Below are 16,456 nucleotides of genomic sequence, written 5' to 3'. Positions count from 1 at the left end.
AATGTAAGAAATGTGAAACAAGAGGTGGCCCTGGACTCCAATATTCTTCCCCAGATTCTTTCATTTTATTTCCATATATTTCCCCAGCTATTCCCCACCGTCTCTCATGCCCAATACGTTCTTGGAACATACTGGGGACAACTTTCTGTTTCAGAAGGTGGAGGAGATAATGAGGGAGATAACTATTTTAGACTTACTTCTAACAGGGAGGAATTGGTTGTGAATCTGAAGGTAGAAGACAATTTGAATGAAAGTGACCATGAAATAATAGATTTCATAATTCTAAGGAAAAGAAGGAGTGAGAGCAGCAGAATAAGGACAATGGACTTAAAAAAAACAGACTAACAAACTCAGAGATCTGGTAGGAAAGGTCCTATGGGAAGAAAATCTGAACCATAAAGAAGTTCAAGAGAGCTGGAAATTTCTCAGGGAGACTAAAATAAAGGCACAACAGCAAACTATCCCAATGCAAAGAACAGGAAGAATAGCAAGAGGCCAATATGGCTCCATCAGGTGTTCTTTAATGACCTGAAAATCAAAAAGGAATCCTACAAAAAGTGGAAACATGGACAAGTTTCTAAGGTGGAGTACAAAGAATAGCACAAACATGTAGGGACAAAATCAGAACGGCCAAGGCACAAAATGAGTTACATTCATTAAGGGAAATAAAAGGCAATAAGAAAAGGTTATTTAAATACATTAGGAGCAAGAGAAATACAAAGGAAAGTGAAGGTCCTCTCCATAGCAGAGAAGAAGAACTAATAGCTGATAAAAATCAAGAAGGCTGAGGTGTTTAATATTTTGGTCTGTAATTTTCACTCCATGCATCTGAAGAAGTGGGTTTTTTACCCACGAAAGCTTATGCCCAACTAAATCTGCTAGTCTTTAAGGTGCCACCGGACTCCTCGTTGTTTTTGTGGATACAGACTAACACGGCTACCCCCTAATACTTTGGTTAAGGCTTTTGACATAGTCCCACACGGCATTTTCATAACGAAACTAGGGAAATCTGTTCTACAAGAAATTACTACCATGTGGGAACACGACTGATAAAGACTGTACTCAAAGAGTAGTTAACAATGGCACACTGTCAAACTGGGAGGGTGTATCTAGTGGGATCCTGCAGGGGTCAGCCCTGGGTCCAGAACTATTCAATATTTTCACTAACGACTGGGATAATGGAGTGGAAAGTATCTCTATCAAACCTGCAGATGAAGACAACCTGGGAGCGAACTCTGGAGGTCAGCATTAGAATTCAAAACAACCTTGACAATTTAGAGAACTGGTCTGAAAGCACAGGATGAAATTCAATAAAGTCAAGTGCACAATTCTGCACTCAGGAAGGAAAAAAATCAAAAGCACAACCACAAAGTGGGGAGCAAGTGGCTAGGTGGTAGCAGGGCTGTAAAGGTTCTGGGGGTTATTGTGGATCGCAAATTCAGTATGCAGTTGCAAAAAAAAGGTTAACATCATTCTGGGATATATGAAGAGGAGTGTTGTATGTAAGACCTAGAAGATAATTGTATGATACTACTTGGCACTGGTGAGGCCTCAGCTGGAGTACTGTGTCCAATTCTGGGCACCATGCCTAAAGAAAGACACGTACAAATTGGAGAGAGTCCAGAGGAGAGTAACAAAAATGAGAAAAGGTTCAGAAAACCTGACCTCTGAGGAAAGGGTAAAAAAACCTGGGCATGTTTAGTCTTGAGGAAAGAAGACCGAGGGCGGATCTGGTAATAGCCTCCAAATCTGCTAAGGGCTATTAGGAAAAGAGGACGGTGATCAATTGTTCTCCACTACGGAAGGTAGGACAAGGTAGGACAAGACGCAATGGGTTTAATCTGCAGAAAGGCAGATTTAGATTAGAAACTAGAAAAAACTTTCTAACTTTCAGGGTAGTTACGCTCTGGAACAGGCTTCCAAGGGAGGCTATGGAATTCCCATTCTTGGCGGTTTTAAGAACAGGTTAGACAAACACCTGCCAGGGATGGTCTAGGTTTAATTGGCCCAGCCTCTGAGCAGAGGGCAGAACCAGACGACCTCTCGAGGACCCTTCCATCCCTACAGTTCCATGATTTCATGATTCGATATGGGTAGGGAAGAGAACTTTAATAATTATGTTTCTGATTGTCTTATATTTGAAGCAAGTTGAAATTAAGAGAGACAACCTCAATTTGCCATCAGAGGCACAGCAATTTCATCTGTGACATCTTGACAGACAGCTCAGCATTTCGGCATTGTTACATTGTGCCCTGCCCAGTAACAACGTCAGGGCAGAAAAAAGGCTGAATCCCTTGGAAGCAGAAGCCATAAAATTGGTGCTGTCCCAAACAAAGTTAGGCAAATCAAACACAAATGGAAACACTGCCGGTTTGTGCATGCTGCAGATGATCCTTGCGGGGAGTCACAGAGGAAATGAACCCCCCATACCCGAACATGTCGAATCACACATAGCAGTACTGCTAAAAATGTGGCTCTTATTGATACAGGAATACCCTGAAGTGTGTGGCACAAAGGAATTGAAGCTCCCTGCTGGCCTCCTGGGGTAGAATGTGGTGGCAAGTTTGGTAAAATCTGTCAGTCATCACTGCTGGAGGACAGGGGTGTTCTTAGCTCATCCAAGAACTCCAGCACCTGTGTTGTAAAGCTTTACGCGTGCCAGAAGCATAGTCTTCAGTGGGGAGTTTTTTATGTATTCCAGGAAATCTGGCTCCAAGATAACAGAATTCTAACCAACTCTGATAACTTTGGAATGTTTATTATTGTAATTATTATTTGTTAAGTGGCGACATTATTCTGATCACTGATGAAGAGACAAACTTTAACAGAGTCCCTGCCTTGGAGACCTGGGAGTGTACAAGAAGGAAGGAGTCTGTCTCCCCACCCTGGAGAGGGCTGCAATGATCCTGGTCCCTACTATCAGGGTCAGGCCGTGGTCTGGCCACTTGGCACATCTATAAACACTAACATGAGCACGGTAAGACATACATGCACAATGTAGGTGAGACATGGCTATCAGGGTAACCAGAACTTCACATCTCCCATCATTTGTAAGTTTCATATTTATTTGCTGCTATACCTTGCACTAACCCAGTTAATTATACAATGTTTCTCCTCTCTGGCGTATGGGAAATCTGGCCATAATCCTAGAAGCAGCCAGCGTAAAGACTGTGGCACACCTCACTCACCATGCGAAAGCTTAGCCAGTCCTGATGGCAGTAAGGGAAGGCTCCATCCAATTCCAGTGGCAGCTGTGTGCTGTCTATGTGCTTGTGGAGGGACTTCATGGAGGTGAGAAGTTCAATCTGAGAAGAAAAAAGCACATCTGCATCACATGTCGGCCTGCAGAAAGGCGCACCGGAGAGTCAAGAGTGTAACGTCTACGCTGCCAGAAAAGGTACGTTCTTAGCTCAGGTCAGAGAACATGCATCAAAGCAGCGAGTGAAGACACAGCAATTCAGCTTTTTACTCAGGTTAGTAGCTCAAGTTCAACCCCAGGCTTCCCTTATAGGCGTTAGTGGAGGAAAAAAACCAAGTTGCTGGATCTTCAGTGTTATTTTAACCTGAGTTAGAACATAAGAACAGCCATACTGGGTCAGACCAAAGATCTGTCTAGCCCTGTATCTTGTCTTCCAACAATGGCCAATGCCAGGTGCTTCAGAGGGAATGAACAGAACAGGGAATCATCAAGTGATCCTTCCCCTGTCGTCCATTCCCAGCTTCTGGCAAACAGAGGCTAGGGACACCATCCCTGCCCATCCTGGCTAACAGTCATTGGTTTCAGAGTAGCAGCCATGTTAGTCTGTATCCGCAAAAAGAACAGGAGTACTTGTGGCACCTTACAGACTAACTAATTTATTTGAGCATAAGCTTCCGTGGGCTACAGCTCACTTCATCGGATGCATAGAATGGAACACATAGTAAGAAGATATATATATATATTCATACAGAGAACATGAAAAGGTGGAGTAAGAGGCTAATTAGTTAAGATGAGCTATTATCAGCAGGAGAAAACAAACTTTTGTAGTGATAATCAAGATGACCATTTAGACAGTTGACAAGAGGGTGTGAGGAAACTTAACATGGGGAAATAGATTCAATATGTGTACTGACCCAGCCACTCCCAGTCTCTATTCAAACCCAAGTTAACGGGATCTAGTTTGCATATTAATTCAAGCTCAGCAGTTTCTCACTGGAGTCTGTTTTTGAAGCTTTTCTGTTGCAGAATTGCCACCTTTAAATCTGTTACTGATCATTGATCATTGGCTAACCGGAGTCAAGAACACACCTTTTTTTGTTGCAGTTCAGGCACACCCTACGAGGGGAGGGGGTGAACGTCTTTCTATTGATCCACTTTCCAGCAGGGCTAACAAGAGATCCCAGCTCTCTATGACAGCCTGAACCTCTACATGCACAGGGGAGGTACGTGCAATCCAATCACAAGGTGAAGGAAAAAACAAAAGCTCAGCAATCTTAGAATAATTCACTAGCTTCCCACTCTGTAGTTCAGTGAGCAAACTGGACGCAAAGCAGTGTGAAACGGAAGATTGAAAGGAGCCAGGAATTCCTCCAAAGCCAAAATTATCTGGTGGCGACAGAGCAAATCTCTGCCTTCCATGGTCACATGGCATGGTATGATTCATGCATGTTTACAAAGTTTCTGTGGGATTGTAAAACTGGCAATGGGCTTCCCAAAGTAACGTCCGGAGAAGCATCCTAACACAGCAGCCCTTCTCTGCTCCAATCACAGTGTGTCTCCGGTCTATGCCAGGAGTCATTTGCCACTTAGAGGGTACCCAAGATCCAATACACCCCAGCTTCCTCCCGTCAGAGGCTGCAGCTGAGCTGGTGCCATCCAAGAAACATAATACCCACTGGGAAAATGGACAAGAGCCGCTGAGAGAGCCTGCAGCGCTGGGCTGGGAGTGAGAAATTCAGACAAAAACATCCAACATTCCTCTAGAGTTGCAAAGTTTCCATTTTCTCATTAAAACTGTGATTTTCCCTTTGATTCTCCTGTATGCCAATTTCTTTATTAATCTCTATTCTGCCAGTTTCTGATCCCCTTGGATTTGGCAGCTTTCACTTGTTTAAAACTTTTTTTCCCATTCATTACTTTGGTTGTTTTCACCCACACAGATATTCCTCCGTATCCCTTGCTCTATGTCCCTCACACACACACACACACACACACACACACAAATGCCCCCCTGCGTGTGAATGATCGGTAACAAATGCCTCCAGCTTATCAGCTTTGCTCATTCTCTTTGTAACCAGAGATGGCCAGACTCCGCACACATAGCCACAGTAAAACAACTTCTCCCAAAATGAATCTCAGAGCATTCAGGACCTTTTTCTGTAGGAATCCTGGGTGAAATCCTGGCTCCACTGAAGTCAATGGGAGCTTTGACTTCAAAGGGGCTAGGGCTTCATCCCAGGTCTCGTGGCTCCTTACACATTTACAACTGAGGTCATGTCTGACTCAAGCGCTGACAGCATGCTGAGTCCAATCCTCCACTCACTCACCTGCAGGCAATTCAGATTTTGAGCTCTTTGGAACAATGATTGTCCTGCTATATCGTGTATGAACAGTATCCAGCAAAAGGGGCCTGTGATGGAGTATGCAGCAAACCCCGTGCTGGGTAACACAGGTTAACAGGATAATGTGGGCCCCGCCCCATCACATCTGGGAGAGCTTAAAAGGGAGAAACGCAGCTCAGCTGATGCAGACCAGGGAGGAGGGCAGACCAGACCAGACCAGACCAGACCAGACCTGACCTGACCTGACCTGATCGAGAGAGGGCTGGCTGAAGGCAGGAGCTCCTCAATGAACCCTCCCTGAGGGAAAGGAGGTCCCAATGCTGACTCACCTTGAGAGGGAACCATTCCCCTTTATTACCTGTGAACTCAGCCCAAGAAGTGCCCTCTGAAGGAAGAGAGCCTACGTTCAGCTTTGGGATGATTCCATTGGGTTATTTTCCTTGTTGTTCTGTTCACTGACAATCCCAGAAGGGGCCGACTACCCAGGGCCCAACCAGAGGGCTCTCAGAACTGCAGTGGGGAAAATGCCCAGATATCACAGAGCAGTGGCTTGAGTGAGTGCTTGGGTTCTGCCCAGAGCCTTAGCGTGTCCCTGGTGAAGGAACACTGGTGATGCATGCCTTGTCACCACTTCCTCAGTATGAATCAGGAGGCCTTCTCTATTGCCCCCTCCTCCTTGTGCAATTACAATTATTTTTACAGCTGCTGTGCTCCCACCCTACAAATAATGCACTTTTGGATGCTGCTCTATCAATTTTAACTCACTGAAGTCACACCGCAGCTGCACAGTCAGAACTGCAGGTGATCAGGGGACGCAGAAGTTAAGCTTCCGACAGCCACACTAACTCAGCCACGTTGTGCATCTTGTATGTTTTGAGGTTTACATTTTGCAACCATCAGTAGTATATTAAGCTACTCCTTTAACATGCCTCTCCCTCTGTGTTGGACCTTTCTGTGTTGAGCTTCCTGGAGTCACAGAACAGCACCTCCGCCATAGAGTTCAAGGCCAGGAGGGGCTGCATCTAGTCCAGTGTTTCTCGCATGCGGCCACAGTCATCTGGGCTGTGCTGGGGGGGTGCAAAGCAGTGGCCCCTCTCCCAGGGCCACCAGCAGCGGTGGGGTCCTGCCCCCCTCCAGAGAGAAAAACTCTGGAGGTGCAGGCAGCTGGTGAATTCCCCACTTTCCCAGGGGTAGGGGAGGCAGGCTTTGGCAATGGGGCTTTGAGCTCTGTCCACATGGTGACAGGCTCTGGTTCCAGGCTCTGGTCCCAGGCTCACCACCCCCGCCATTGTCCTTGGGCCCCACTGCCTCCCTGCCCGCCTCCCCATTCAGGACTTAAATTTGTCCCAGGGCTTGCCGGGATTGAGTAAGTCTGGTGTGAAAAGTGATATTAACAAACACATAAATAACACTTTTCACAGCAGAAGACTTACCAGCTAGCAAGTCTCAGAAGAAGAAAAAGCGCAACCAAAAAAGCAAAACAAACAATAAAAAGACAAAAACATGCAAAGCACCTTATTTGTGTTTCTATTCTGGTTAGGTCCAGTAAAGAATAGAGACAACGAGGAGTCTGGTGGCACCTTAAAGACTAACAGATTTATTTGGGCATAAGATTTTGTGGGTAAAAAACCCCGCTTCTTCAGATGCATGGAGTGAAAATTACAGATACAGACATAAATATACTGACACACGAAGAGAAGGGAGTTACCTCACAAGTGGAGAACCAATGGTGACAAGGCCAATTCAGTCAGGGTGGATGTGGTCCACCCCCAATAATAGATGAGGAGGTGTCAATACCAAGAGAGGGGAAAATTGCTACAAATTAGTGCACAGAGTGCTCACTGTTCAGAGGCTTAACACAAGTATCAGGAGCTCCCCAGCAGTTCCTGAATGAATGATTCCATTACCTGCACCGCTGTTGGCTTCTCCATCCGAAACGTGAGCTCTCTTTCAACAAGCAGGAGAACTCCATGAATACAATGAGGAACCATGTCCTGTAACAGAGAACAGAGCACAGATCTCTTACGAGCTGGATGGATTGCTTAGGCGTATGTGTGACATTGCACCCCTTAAGGCTTTATGGAAATATGCTTATGAACGTGTATATGACATAACTGGAATATGTTTTATGCCACATATGCCATGTAACATATCTCTGAAAAGGTTATTATCCACTGAATCTAATCATCCCATTTGTATGCATGTATCATTTTTGTATTTGAAGTTATGAATATTGGCTGTATACTTGTTGAATTTTAAATAGCCTCAGTAAAGCATTTGGTCAGCTTCCTGAGAAGGGAATGTGCAAATTAAGTGCCCAATCAAGAAACACTTAATGGACAATGGATCTTGGAAGGCTCCAATCCACATAAGAAGTTTATTTGAGGACTTTCAAGGTAGCATGTGAACCATGGCTGCTACCTGTAAGGTCTGAGTCGTGCGTGGACATGTGACTTGCCCATGTGACTCCAAAACTCCATCTTGTAGCTGGAATTCTACACAGGGGAAGGGTGGGGTGTCCACCCACAAGAGAAAGTCTATTTAAACCCCTGGGAGACCTCTCCATTTTGTCAGCTGCTGGCTCAAGAGATAGCCTCTCCACCACCAAGGATACCTGAAAGAAACTGGAACAAAGGACAGTAACTACAGGGTGGGTGAGCGATTGCTGGACCCAGACTAGAAGGAGGCTAGTCTGTAAAAGGAAGCTTACTAGAACACCTCTGAGGGTGAGGTTTTATCTGTATTCAGTTTTCTTACTGTATTAGGCATAGACTTGAGTGTTCTATTTCATTTTGCTTGGTAATTCACTTTGTTCTGTCTGTTAGTACTTGGAACCACTTAAATCCTACTTTCTGCATTTAATAAAATCACTTTTTACGTATTATTTAACCCAGAGTATGCATTAATACCGGGGGGGGGGGGGAACAGCTGTGCGTATCTCTCTATCAGTGTTATAGAGGGCAAACATTTTGAGTTTACCTTTATATAGGGTAAAACGGATTACTCTGGGGTTTGGACCCCATTGGGTGTTGGGCATCTGAATGTTAGAGACAGGAACACTTCTTACGCTGCTTTCAGTTAAGCCTGCAGCTTGTGGGACGTGGTTCAGACCTGGGTCTGTGTTTATAGCCGGCAAGCATGTCTGGCACTACCAGGCAGGGCTCTGGAGTCCCAAATTGGCAGGGAAAGCAGGGGCAGAAGTAGTCTTGGCTCATCAGCTGGCAGCCCCACGGGGTCTTCTGTGATCCAGCCCATCACATTATGTACCATTATTTTATTTCAACACAAGAGATTGCAATGCCTTCTTCAAAGATAGCTGCAATTCAAACTGGAGGGCACAGTCTCCCCTTAAGGGGCAGGCAGTTATACCTGTTGGTGAGGGTCTTCCCTAAAGAGAATGTACTCTCCAAGCTGTTAGCCCTGCAGTTACCTTAGGGAAACACTGCACAGAGTCAGGTTACCTGGATGCAGTAAAAAGTTGCCTTTTTCGCCAGGCACTGTCCCTACCTGAAAAGTGGCATTTTCCTCACAATGCCAGCAATTTTGTGTTCTTTACTTAACTGCTCCCAGCCCAGCACCAAGGACTTGCCTCCAGCCACCAGCATTAACAGACAGAAGCACCAAAATTCAAGGATGTCCTGGCAGCTGTGGCCTCAAACTCTCTCTCTCTGCTCCAGCAGGAGGTCTCTAAGTGGGAGAGCATTCCACAGGGAAGTTAGAGACAGGCACAAAGAGCTAAGACAGGAGTAAAGAAAATGGACTATGTGAATAGTGGGGTTGCTAACCAAATCATGGCTTGGTTTGGACGCAGGGAAGGCTTCATATTTTAGCAAGTGTTCTAATAGGAGCTCTTCCAATAAAAGGCTATAGGAAAGCCTTTGCCCAAGCTAAATTGTGAGGGTCTCTGGATTCGTAAAGCCAAAATATCAGAAATAAAATATTAAGCAACTGTGATGGGTGTCCACCCCACACAAGACTTGAAAGGTTAAGGTGGTGAGGGGGGGCCAATTAACTGCCCAAGCTGCACCTGGAGAAGGAGCCAGGGAGCAAGGATTAATTAGACAAGGCTCAGCTGAAAAGAACAGGAGGGGCCTGTCTAAAGCCCAGGAGCTGAGAGCAGCAGGGGGGCTTCAGGGAAGTAGTCTGCAGTCATTCCCTGGGGGAAGGGAGGTGTGTTTGGGGCTATAGAGCTAGGTAGCCTACAGCTACTCCCTGGAAGGAGGGAGTCTGGGCTGGCAACCCCAGAGCAGGGGGAGAGCCAGGAAGGCAGGAAAAGCAGCAACGTATGGGGTAGGGCAGACCTTGGCTGCTGAGAGGGGCCCTGAGCTGAAACCTGGTGTAGAAGGTGGGCGCAGTTTTCTCTACCAGCCACCAGGGAAGTAGTACGGAGCAGACAGCGGCGAACAGACCGCCTGGGACAATTCACCTTGGAAGACTTTGATACCCCAGAGGGGGAGGATGATAGCCACCTGGTTGGAGGGCCAAGTCATGAACAAGAAGCTGCAGCTCCTGGGGCAAGAGGTGCAACAGGGTGAGAGAAGACAGGTGAAGGGACTGCCAGAGGAAGGTGCAGCACCTGAAAAGAGTTAATCCCCAGAGCAGCCAGGAGGAGGTGCCCTGGTGCCAAGTGAAACCCCCTGACAGCAACAAACAAATTTTTTTGGTATGGCTTCAGCTGCAATCTGTCCAGAAGAAATGCAATTGACCGGCAAGCCTTTGACAGGAGAACTCTGTAACCATGTTCTCCAGCGACCTTGAAGGACGTAACACCAAAAGTGAGCAGCAGCATAAGCAAACAAAGTAGGCAATCACAGGGAAACGCAGGGGATGATGAACTCCAGCGAATGGCGCTGCAGGTTGCTTTAACAGTCTCCCATTTCTACCCCATCGGCTGAACTTGACTCTAAATTAATGGCTTGAGAGCCAGCTCTAAGAATACAGTTCTGCCTCAGCTCTCACTGTGAAAGGTGGAAGAAGCTGTCCAAGTCTAATGTCTTGAATCCTAGAGGTGCTTCCCTTTAACTGATCTAGTCATTGGTCTTTCTTTTGATCGAGAAATAAAAGGCCGATGTTCAGAGAGGCCCAATTCAGGATTCTACAAATACAAGGGCCATAACCGCAGCGGAGATCTCTGGGCAAGGAAACAGACTTTTCCTTATGCTAAAGAAGGATCTCTCCTCACCCCACCCCCTTGTATGAGTGGGATACAATGCCCTTCGAAGCCTACAGTGGGTTTTCTGAAGAGTTTGTTTACCTTTTCATTGGACCACTGACAAATGTCAGCAAAAGGCCAGAACAGCACACAGGACACACAGCTAGCTCAGAATTACTGGAGTAAAAACTGGAGATCACCTGGGAGAGGAAGGGAGAAGGGAGAGGGACATAGATCACAGCTGTACAGACATTCTGAAATTTGAATGGTGTGTCTGCTGGACAGTGCGGGTGGGTGAAGATGAACTATCGTTTCCAGACAGCTGGTGGCACTGAACATTTATATTTAATTCGGCTCCCCACCACCACCTTTCTTTTCCTCCTACCTGCTTGCATAATAGGGTCATGATGCTACTGTTCTGACAACCCAATAATTTCTGAGAACACACGGTGAGACTGTAAAATTGGAATTATGATTACAGATAACCAGAAAGTGTGTGGGGGGGTTCCTTTGGAAATTTTCATTGAAAAACTAAAATTTTCATCCAAAAACTGTCAGAGACAGACATTTTTTTAGTTTTCCAGAAAAAAAAATGTCAGAGGACTGGGTAGTAGGTGGCCAGGCCTAGTGGTCAGAGTAGGAGTCAGGCCTAGTGGTCGGCATCTGAACACCAGAGCCCAGGGTTGAGACAGGGCCAGACCCAGGAAGCAGGGCCAAAGATCAGAAGCAGAGTCAGAGTCCAAATGCCAGAGCCAAAGGTGCAGATGGAGTCAGGAATCAGAGCCAAGGGTCAGAACTGGATTACCAGAAGTCAGGGAAGGCAGGATCAGGGCTGGTTCTGAAGCAGAACCAAGGCTGGAACAGGATGGGAACATGGCTGGGTGCAGGGCAGGATGTGGGCTGGAGCTGTGGAGGAGCAAAGTAGGAGCAGGGCTTGGGGAGACAAGCACAGGAAGGCAGAGAGTCTGTGGGCATGTGCATTGAACAGCCAGCAAGCTGTTGATGCTGCTAGGTTTAAGAACCGGCCTGCTGGCTTCTTTAGCCAGTCAAGCAGGGTGGTCCATCAGGCTGCCTAGGATGTCAGGAGTACTGAGCAGGTGCAGCTAAGGGCTGTACTCCTGACAGAAAATGGAATATTTCCAAGGAAAGCAGACACTTTCCACAACAGTTTTTGTTTTGTCAGAAGCTCAATTATCAGTTGGAAAAAAGTTAAAAGAACAATTTTGACCAGACCTAATTCTGACTTGCAGGTTGAATGCAGCAGAAGGAGGGACTGGTGCACAAGAGGTTAGAAAGGGCAGGGCAGAATCTGAGCAGGCAAGAGGCTGGCAAAGGAAACTTCCTATAGCTCACAATCTATTTTTGGTTTCTTGCTTGCAGTGTTGTTGTAGCCGCGTTGGTCCCAGGATATTAGAGAGACAAGGTGGGCGAGGTAGTATTTTTTTCTGGACCAACTTCTGCTGGTGAAAGAGACAAGCTTTCAAGTTTACATAGAGTTCTGTCTCTCTAATCTCTTTGTTTACATTTTCACTAATAAGATGACACCACGCTAGAAGGGGTCCCAAGCACTTTGGAGGACAGGGTTAGAATTCAAAAGGACTTTAACAAATGAGAGAATTGATCAGAAAGCAACAGCATGAAATTCAATAGATAAGTGCAAAGGACTACACTGAGGAAGGAAAAACCAAAGGCACCACTACAAAATGGGGAATAGCTGGCTAGGTGTAATTCTGCTGAAAACTATCTGGGGTTACAGTGGATCAGAAATTGAATATGCGTCAATGAGATGCAGTTGTGAAAACAGCTAATATCATTCTGCGGTGTATTAACAGGAGTGTTGAACGTAGGACACGAGGTAATTGCCCCACTCTACTCAGCACTTGTGAGGTGTCAGCTGGATACTGTGTCCAGTTTTGCCCACCACACTTTAGGAAAGATGTGGACAAATTGGAGAGTCTAGAGTAGAGCAACAAAAATGACAAAAACCTGACCTATAAGGAAAGGGTAAAAAAACTGGGTATGTTTAGTTTTGAGAAAAGAAGACTGACGGGGGACCTGAGAGTCTTCAAATATGTTAAGTATGTTATAAAGAGAATGGTGATCAATTGTTCTCCATGTCTACTGAAGGTACAACAAGAAGTTGTTCCTTGACTTTAGCAAAGCTTTTGACACGGTCTCCCACAGTATTCTTGCCAGCAAGTTAAAGAAGTGTGGATTGGATGAATGAACTATAAGGTGGAGAGAAAGCTGGCTAGATTGTCGGGCTCAACACGTAGTGATCAATGGCTCCATGTCTAGTTGGCAGCCGGTATCAAATGGAGTGCCCCAAGGGTCGGTCCTTGGGCCGGTTTTGTTCAATATCTTCATAAATGATCTGGAGGATGGTGTGGATTGCACCCTCAGCAAGTTTGCAGATGACACTAAACTGGGAGGAGAGGTAGAATTGCTGGAGGGTAGGGATAGGATACAGAGAGCCCTAGACAAATTAGAGGATTGGGCCAAAATAAATTTGATGAGGTTCAACAAGGACAAGTGCAGAGTCCTGCACTTAGGACGGAAGAATCCCATGCACCGTTACAGACTAGGGACCGAAAGGGTAGGCAGCAGTTCTGCAGAAAAGGACCTAGGGGTTAAAGTGGACGAGAAGCTGGATATGAGTCAACAGTGTGCCCTTGTTGCCAAGAAGGCTAATGGCATTTTGGGATGTATAAGTAGGGGCATTGCAAGCAGATCGAGGGATGTGATCATTCCCCTCTATTCGACATTGGTGAGGCCTCATCTGGAGTACTGTGTCCAGTTTTGGGCCCCACACGACAAGAAGGATGTGGAAAAATTGGAAAACGTCCAGCGGAGGGCACCAAAAATGATTAGGGGACTGGAACATATGACTTATGAGGAGAGGCTGAGGGAACTGGGATTGTTTAGTATGCAGAAGAGAAGAAAGAGGGGGGATTTGATAGCTGCTTTCAACTACCTGAAAGGGGATTCCGAAGAGGATGGATCTAGATGTTCTCAGTGGTAGCAGAGGACAGAACGAGGAGTGATGGTCTCAAGTTGCATCACTTTAGGTTTAGGTTGGAAATTAGGAAAAACTCTCACTCGGAGGGTGGTGAAACACTGGAATGGGTTACCTAGGGAGGTGGTGGAATCTCCTTCCTTGGAGGTTTTTAAGGTCAGGCTTGACAAAGCCCTGGCTGGGATGATTTAGTTGGGGATTGGTCCTGCTTTGAGTAGGGGGTTGGACTAGATGACCTCCTGAGGTCCCTTCCAACCCTGAGATTCTATGATTCTAAGTAATGGGCTTAATCTGCAGCAAGGGAGATTTAGGTTATTTAGTAAGAAAAACTTTTTAACTCTCAGGGTGGTTAAGCTCCTGAACAGGCTTCCAAGGGAGGTTGTGGAATCCCCATCACCGGAGGTTTTTAAAAACTGGTTAAAGAAACACCTGTCAGGGATGGTCTAGGCCAGTGGTTTTAAAACTTTTTTTCTGGCCACCCAGTTGAAGAAAATTGTTGATGCCCACGACACAATGGAGCTGCGAATGAGGGGTTTGGGGTGTGGGAGGGGCTCAGAGCTGGGGCAAAACGGTTGGGGTGCATGGGTGAAGGCTCCAGGGTGGGGCTTGGAATGAGGGGTTCAGGATGTGGGAGGGGGCTCTGGGCTGGGGATGCAGGCTCTGGGGTGGGGCCAGGGATGAGGGGATTGGGGTGCAGGAAGGGGTTCCTGGTTTGGTGGGAGTTGCGGGCTTATCTCGGGCAGCTCCTGGTCAGTGGCGCAGCGGGGGTACAGAGGCAGGCTTCCTGCTTGTCCTGGCACGCGGACCGCGCTGCGTCCCAGAAGCGGCCAGCAGCAGGTCTGGCTCCTAGGCGGAGGCGCGCAAGCGGCTCCACGCAGCTCTCGCCCGTGTGCACTGCCCCCACCAGCCCCCATTGGCCGGGAACCAGCCAATGGGAGTGCAGAGCTGAGGCTTGGGGCGGGGGCAGCGCACGGAGCCCCGTGGCCACCCCGCCTAGGAGCCAGACCTGCTGCTGGCCACTTCCAGGGCACAGCACAGAGTCAGAACAGGTAGGAACTAGCCTGCCTTAGCCAGGCAGCACTGCCGCTGGGACTTTTAACCCAGCAGGCCTATTCCTAGCTATTCTGGGGCCCTACGCATACCCCCCGCGGAGTGTGGGTGGGGGCCCAAGCCTCTGCGGGGGGGGGGCTGGCTTGGGAGGCAGGGGGGAACCGCTCCCCAGCACTCACCAGTGGTGAGTGCGGGCCCGGCCCTGCTGCAGTCCTCAGGGGAGTGCGGGCAGGGCAGGGATGGGGGCGGGGCTGGGGTGGAGCAGGGGTGGGAAGAGGCAGGGCTATCTAAGGGCTTATTAACTAGGACAAAGGAATGAGAGTTATTTATCGGTTGAAGTAAGGAAACATACACACACATGAGTTACCATGTAAATCCTAAGAATGACAGAGTTGTATGATCTGTCAATTCAAAGTGTCTTTCAGGGCAGACCCAGGGGGCAGCTCCTGGAAATCTCTGGTTTCTCTTTAGAGTCTCTGGCCCTTCAGAGTTCAAACAGCCAAAAAAGATTCAGTTTCTTCTTGTCAGGGATTTTTATTCCCTTCCCCTAGAGTTCAAGAAGATGGGACGAGTTCACATGCATATCTCTCCTTCTTGGGTGGGGGGAACAATCAACAAAGTCTTTTGTCCTCTGATGCTCCACAGTGGTTTGTCCGGTGTCTGTGGGCCTTCTTTTGCTGGGCAGGAGATAACACCTCCTGTGGCAAACTACTATTTTACAATTGGTAATGTTTCTCTCCCAACTGGGGGGGGGGGTGTTACCGTTTCAGAGCAAACATTTAAATATTACCTTATAACATGGGATAGAGATATTATCAGTGAGATTAATGCATGCGGCAATTTACAAACATTTCATTGAATCTAAACATGAAATACATTCTTATAAGACTCATACCTATTTTGAGCAGAACTAACATACAGGTGACCTGCTCTGGTCTCCAGCCACAAGCTTGTCAGTTCTTAGCTAATGTCTGCAGCCTGGGCTAGAGCTGGCATCTGGTTTGCCAGCGTCAGTTTTCTTTACAGGGAAAGATTGTGGTTTGAATTTTGCGTGCCAACACAAACTTTTAATCCTGTAATCTGCTGGTTCTGCATGTCGAAATGGGAAAAGGGTGGCAGTGGAAAGTGTGTGTGAGGGCAACAGAAAAAGCAACAGTTTGCAACAGGCAGTTTCCCGTGTTGGTCTTGCCTTTTAAGGGAGATGGTTGATGCATGAAATGTATATCTCTGTATTCTCAGCTAAAACTGATCCAGGTCCTCCATAAAACAGGAAGATTCCAAATACTTGAAAGACATTTCCTTTACTCTTGTAAGTAGCATTTGGATCAGCTAACGATGAAGCATAGTAATCTAGGGCCTGTAGTCTTCATATTAAAGCAGAGAGCTAACATCACGGGCCGCTGGTCCTTTATTTAAAATTTTAGGAGTGTCATGCTGTTCATTAGCAGAGTCCATTAGGAAGCCAGAAGATGGGTTCTTGAAGTTTTGTGCTTGATAAGGAAGGTGGCGGGAAGATGCTAACCCTTTATCTATTTGAAAAGTCTCACATTTGTTTTGGGTCTTATGATTTTTTTCTTTATAAAATCAATGTGCTCCCAATATGCTGAGGCCTAGACATATCAGTGAGAGGGGGCATTGTGTCCATAGCCGAATCTCCACATGCGGAACAGAGTTCACTTTTGTTTGATTTTAGTTAG

General features: G+C 46.8%; 1 protein-coding gene across 1 annotated transcript in view; it reads right to left on the bottom strand.

Moving 5' to 3' along the window:
* Positions 1-16,456, bottom strand: part of PLEKHG4 (pleckstrin homology and RhoGEF domain containing G4) — a 165,812-nt gene that overhangs the window by 93,465 nt on the left and 55,891 nt on the right. The window contains exons 7-8 of the mRNA XM_084644640.1: positions 7,449-7,535; positions 3,189-3,305 (exon numbers count right to left, since the gene is read on the bottom strand). Of these exons, the coding sequence (XP_084500766.1) occupies positions 3,189-3,305; positions 7,449-7,535 (204 nt within the window). The remainder of the gene's footprint in view (positions 1-3,188; positions 3,306-7,448; positions 7,536-16,456) is intronic.

This window comes from Lepidochelys olivacea, assembly GCF_965140295.1.
Source record: "Lepidochelys olivacea isolate rLepOli2 genome assembly, chromosome: 12".
Classification (NCBI taxonomy): Eukaryota; Metazoa; Chordata; order Testudines; family Cheloniidae; genus Lepidochelys; species Lepidochelys olivacea.
Note: the sequence above shows the minus strand (reverse complement) of the source record. Positions and strands in the feature narration are given on the sequence as shown.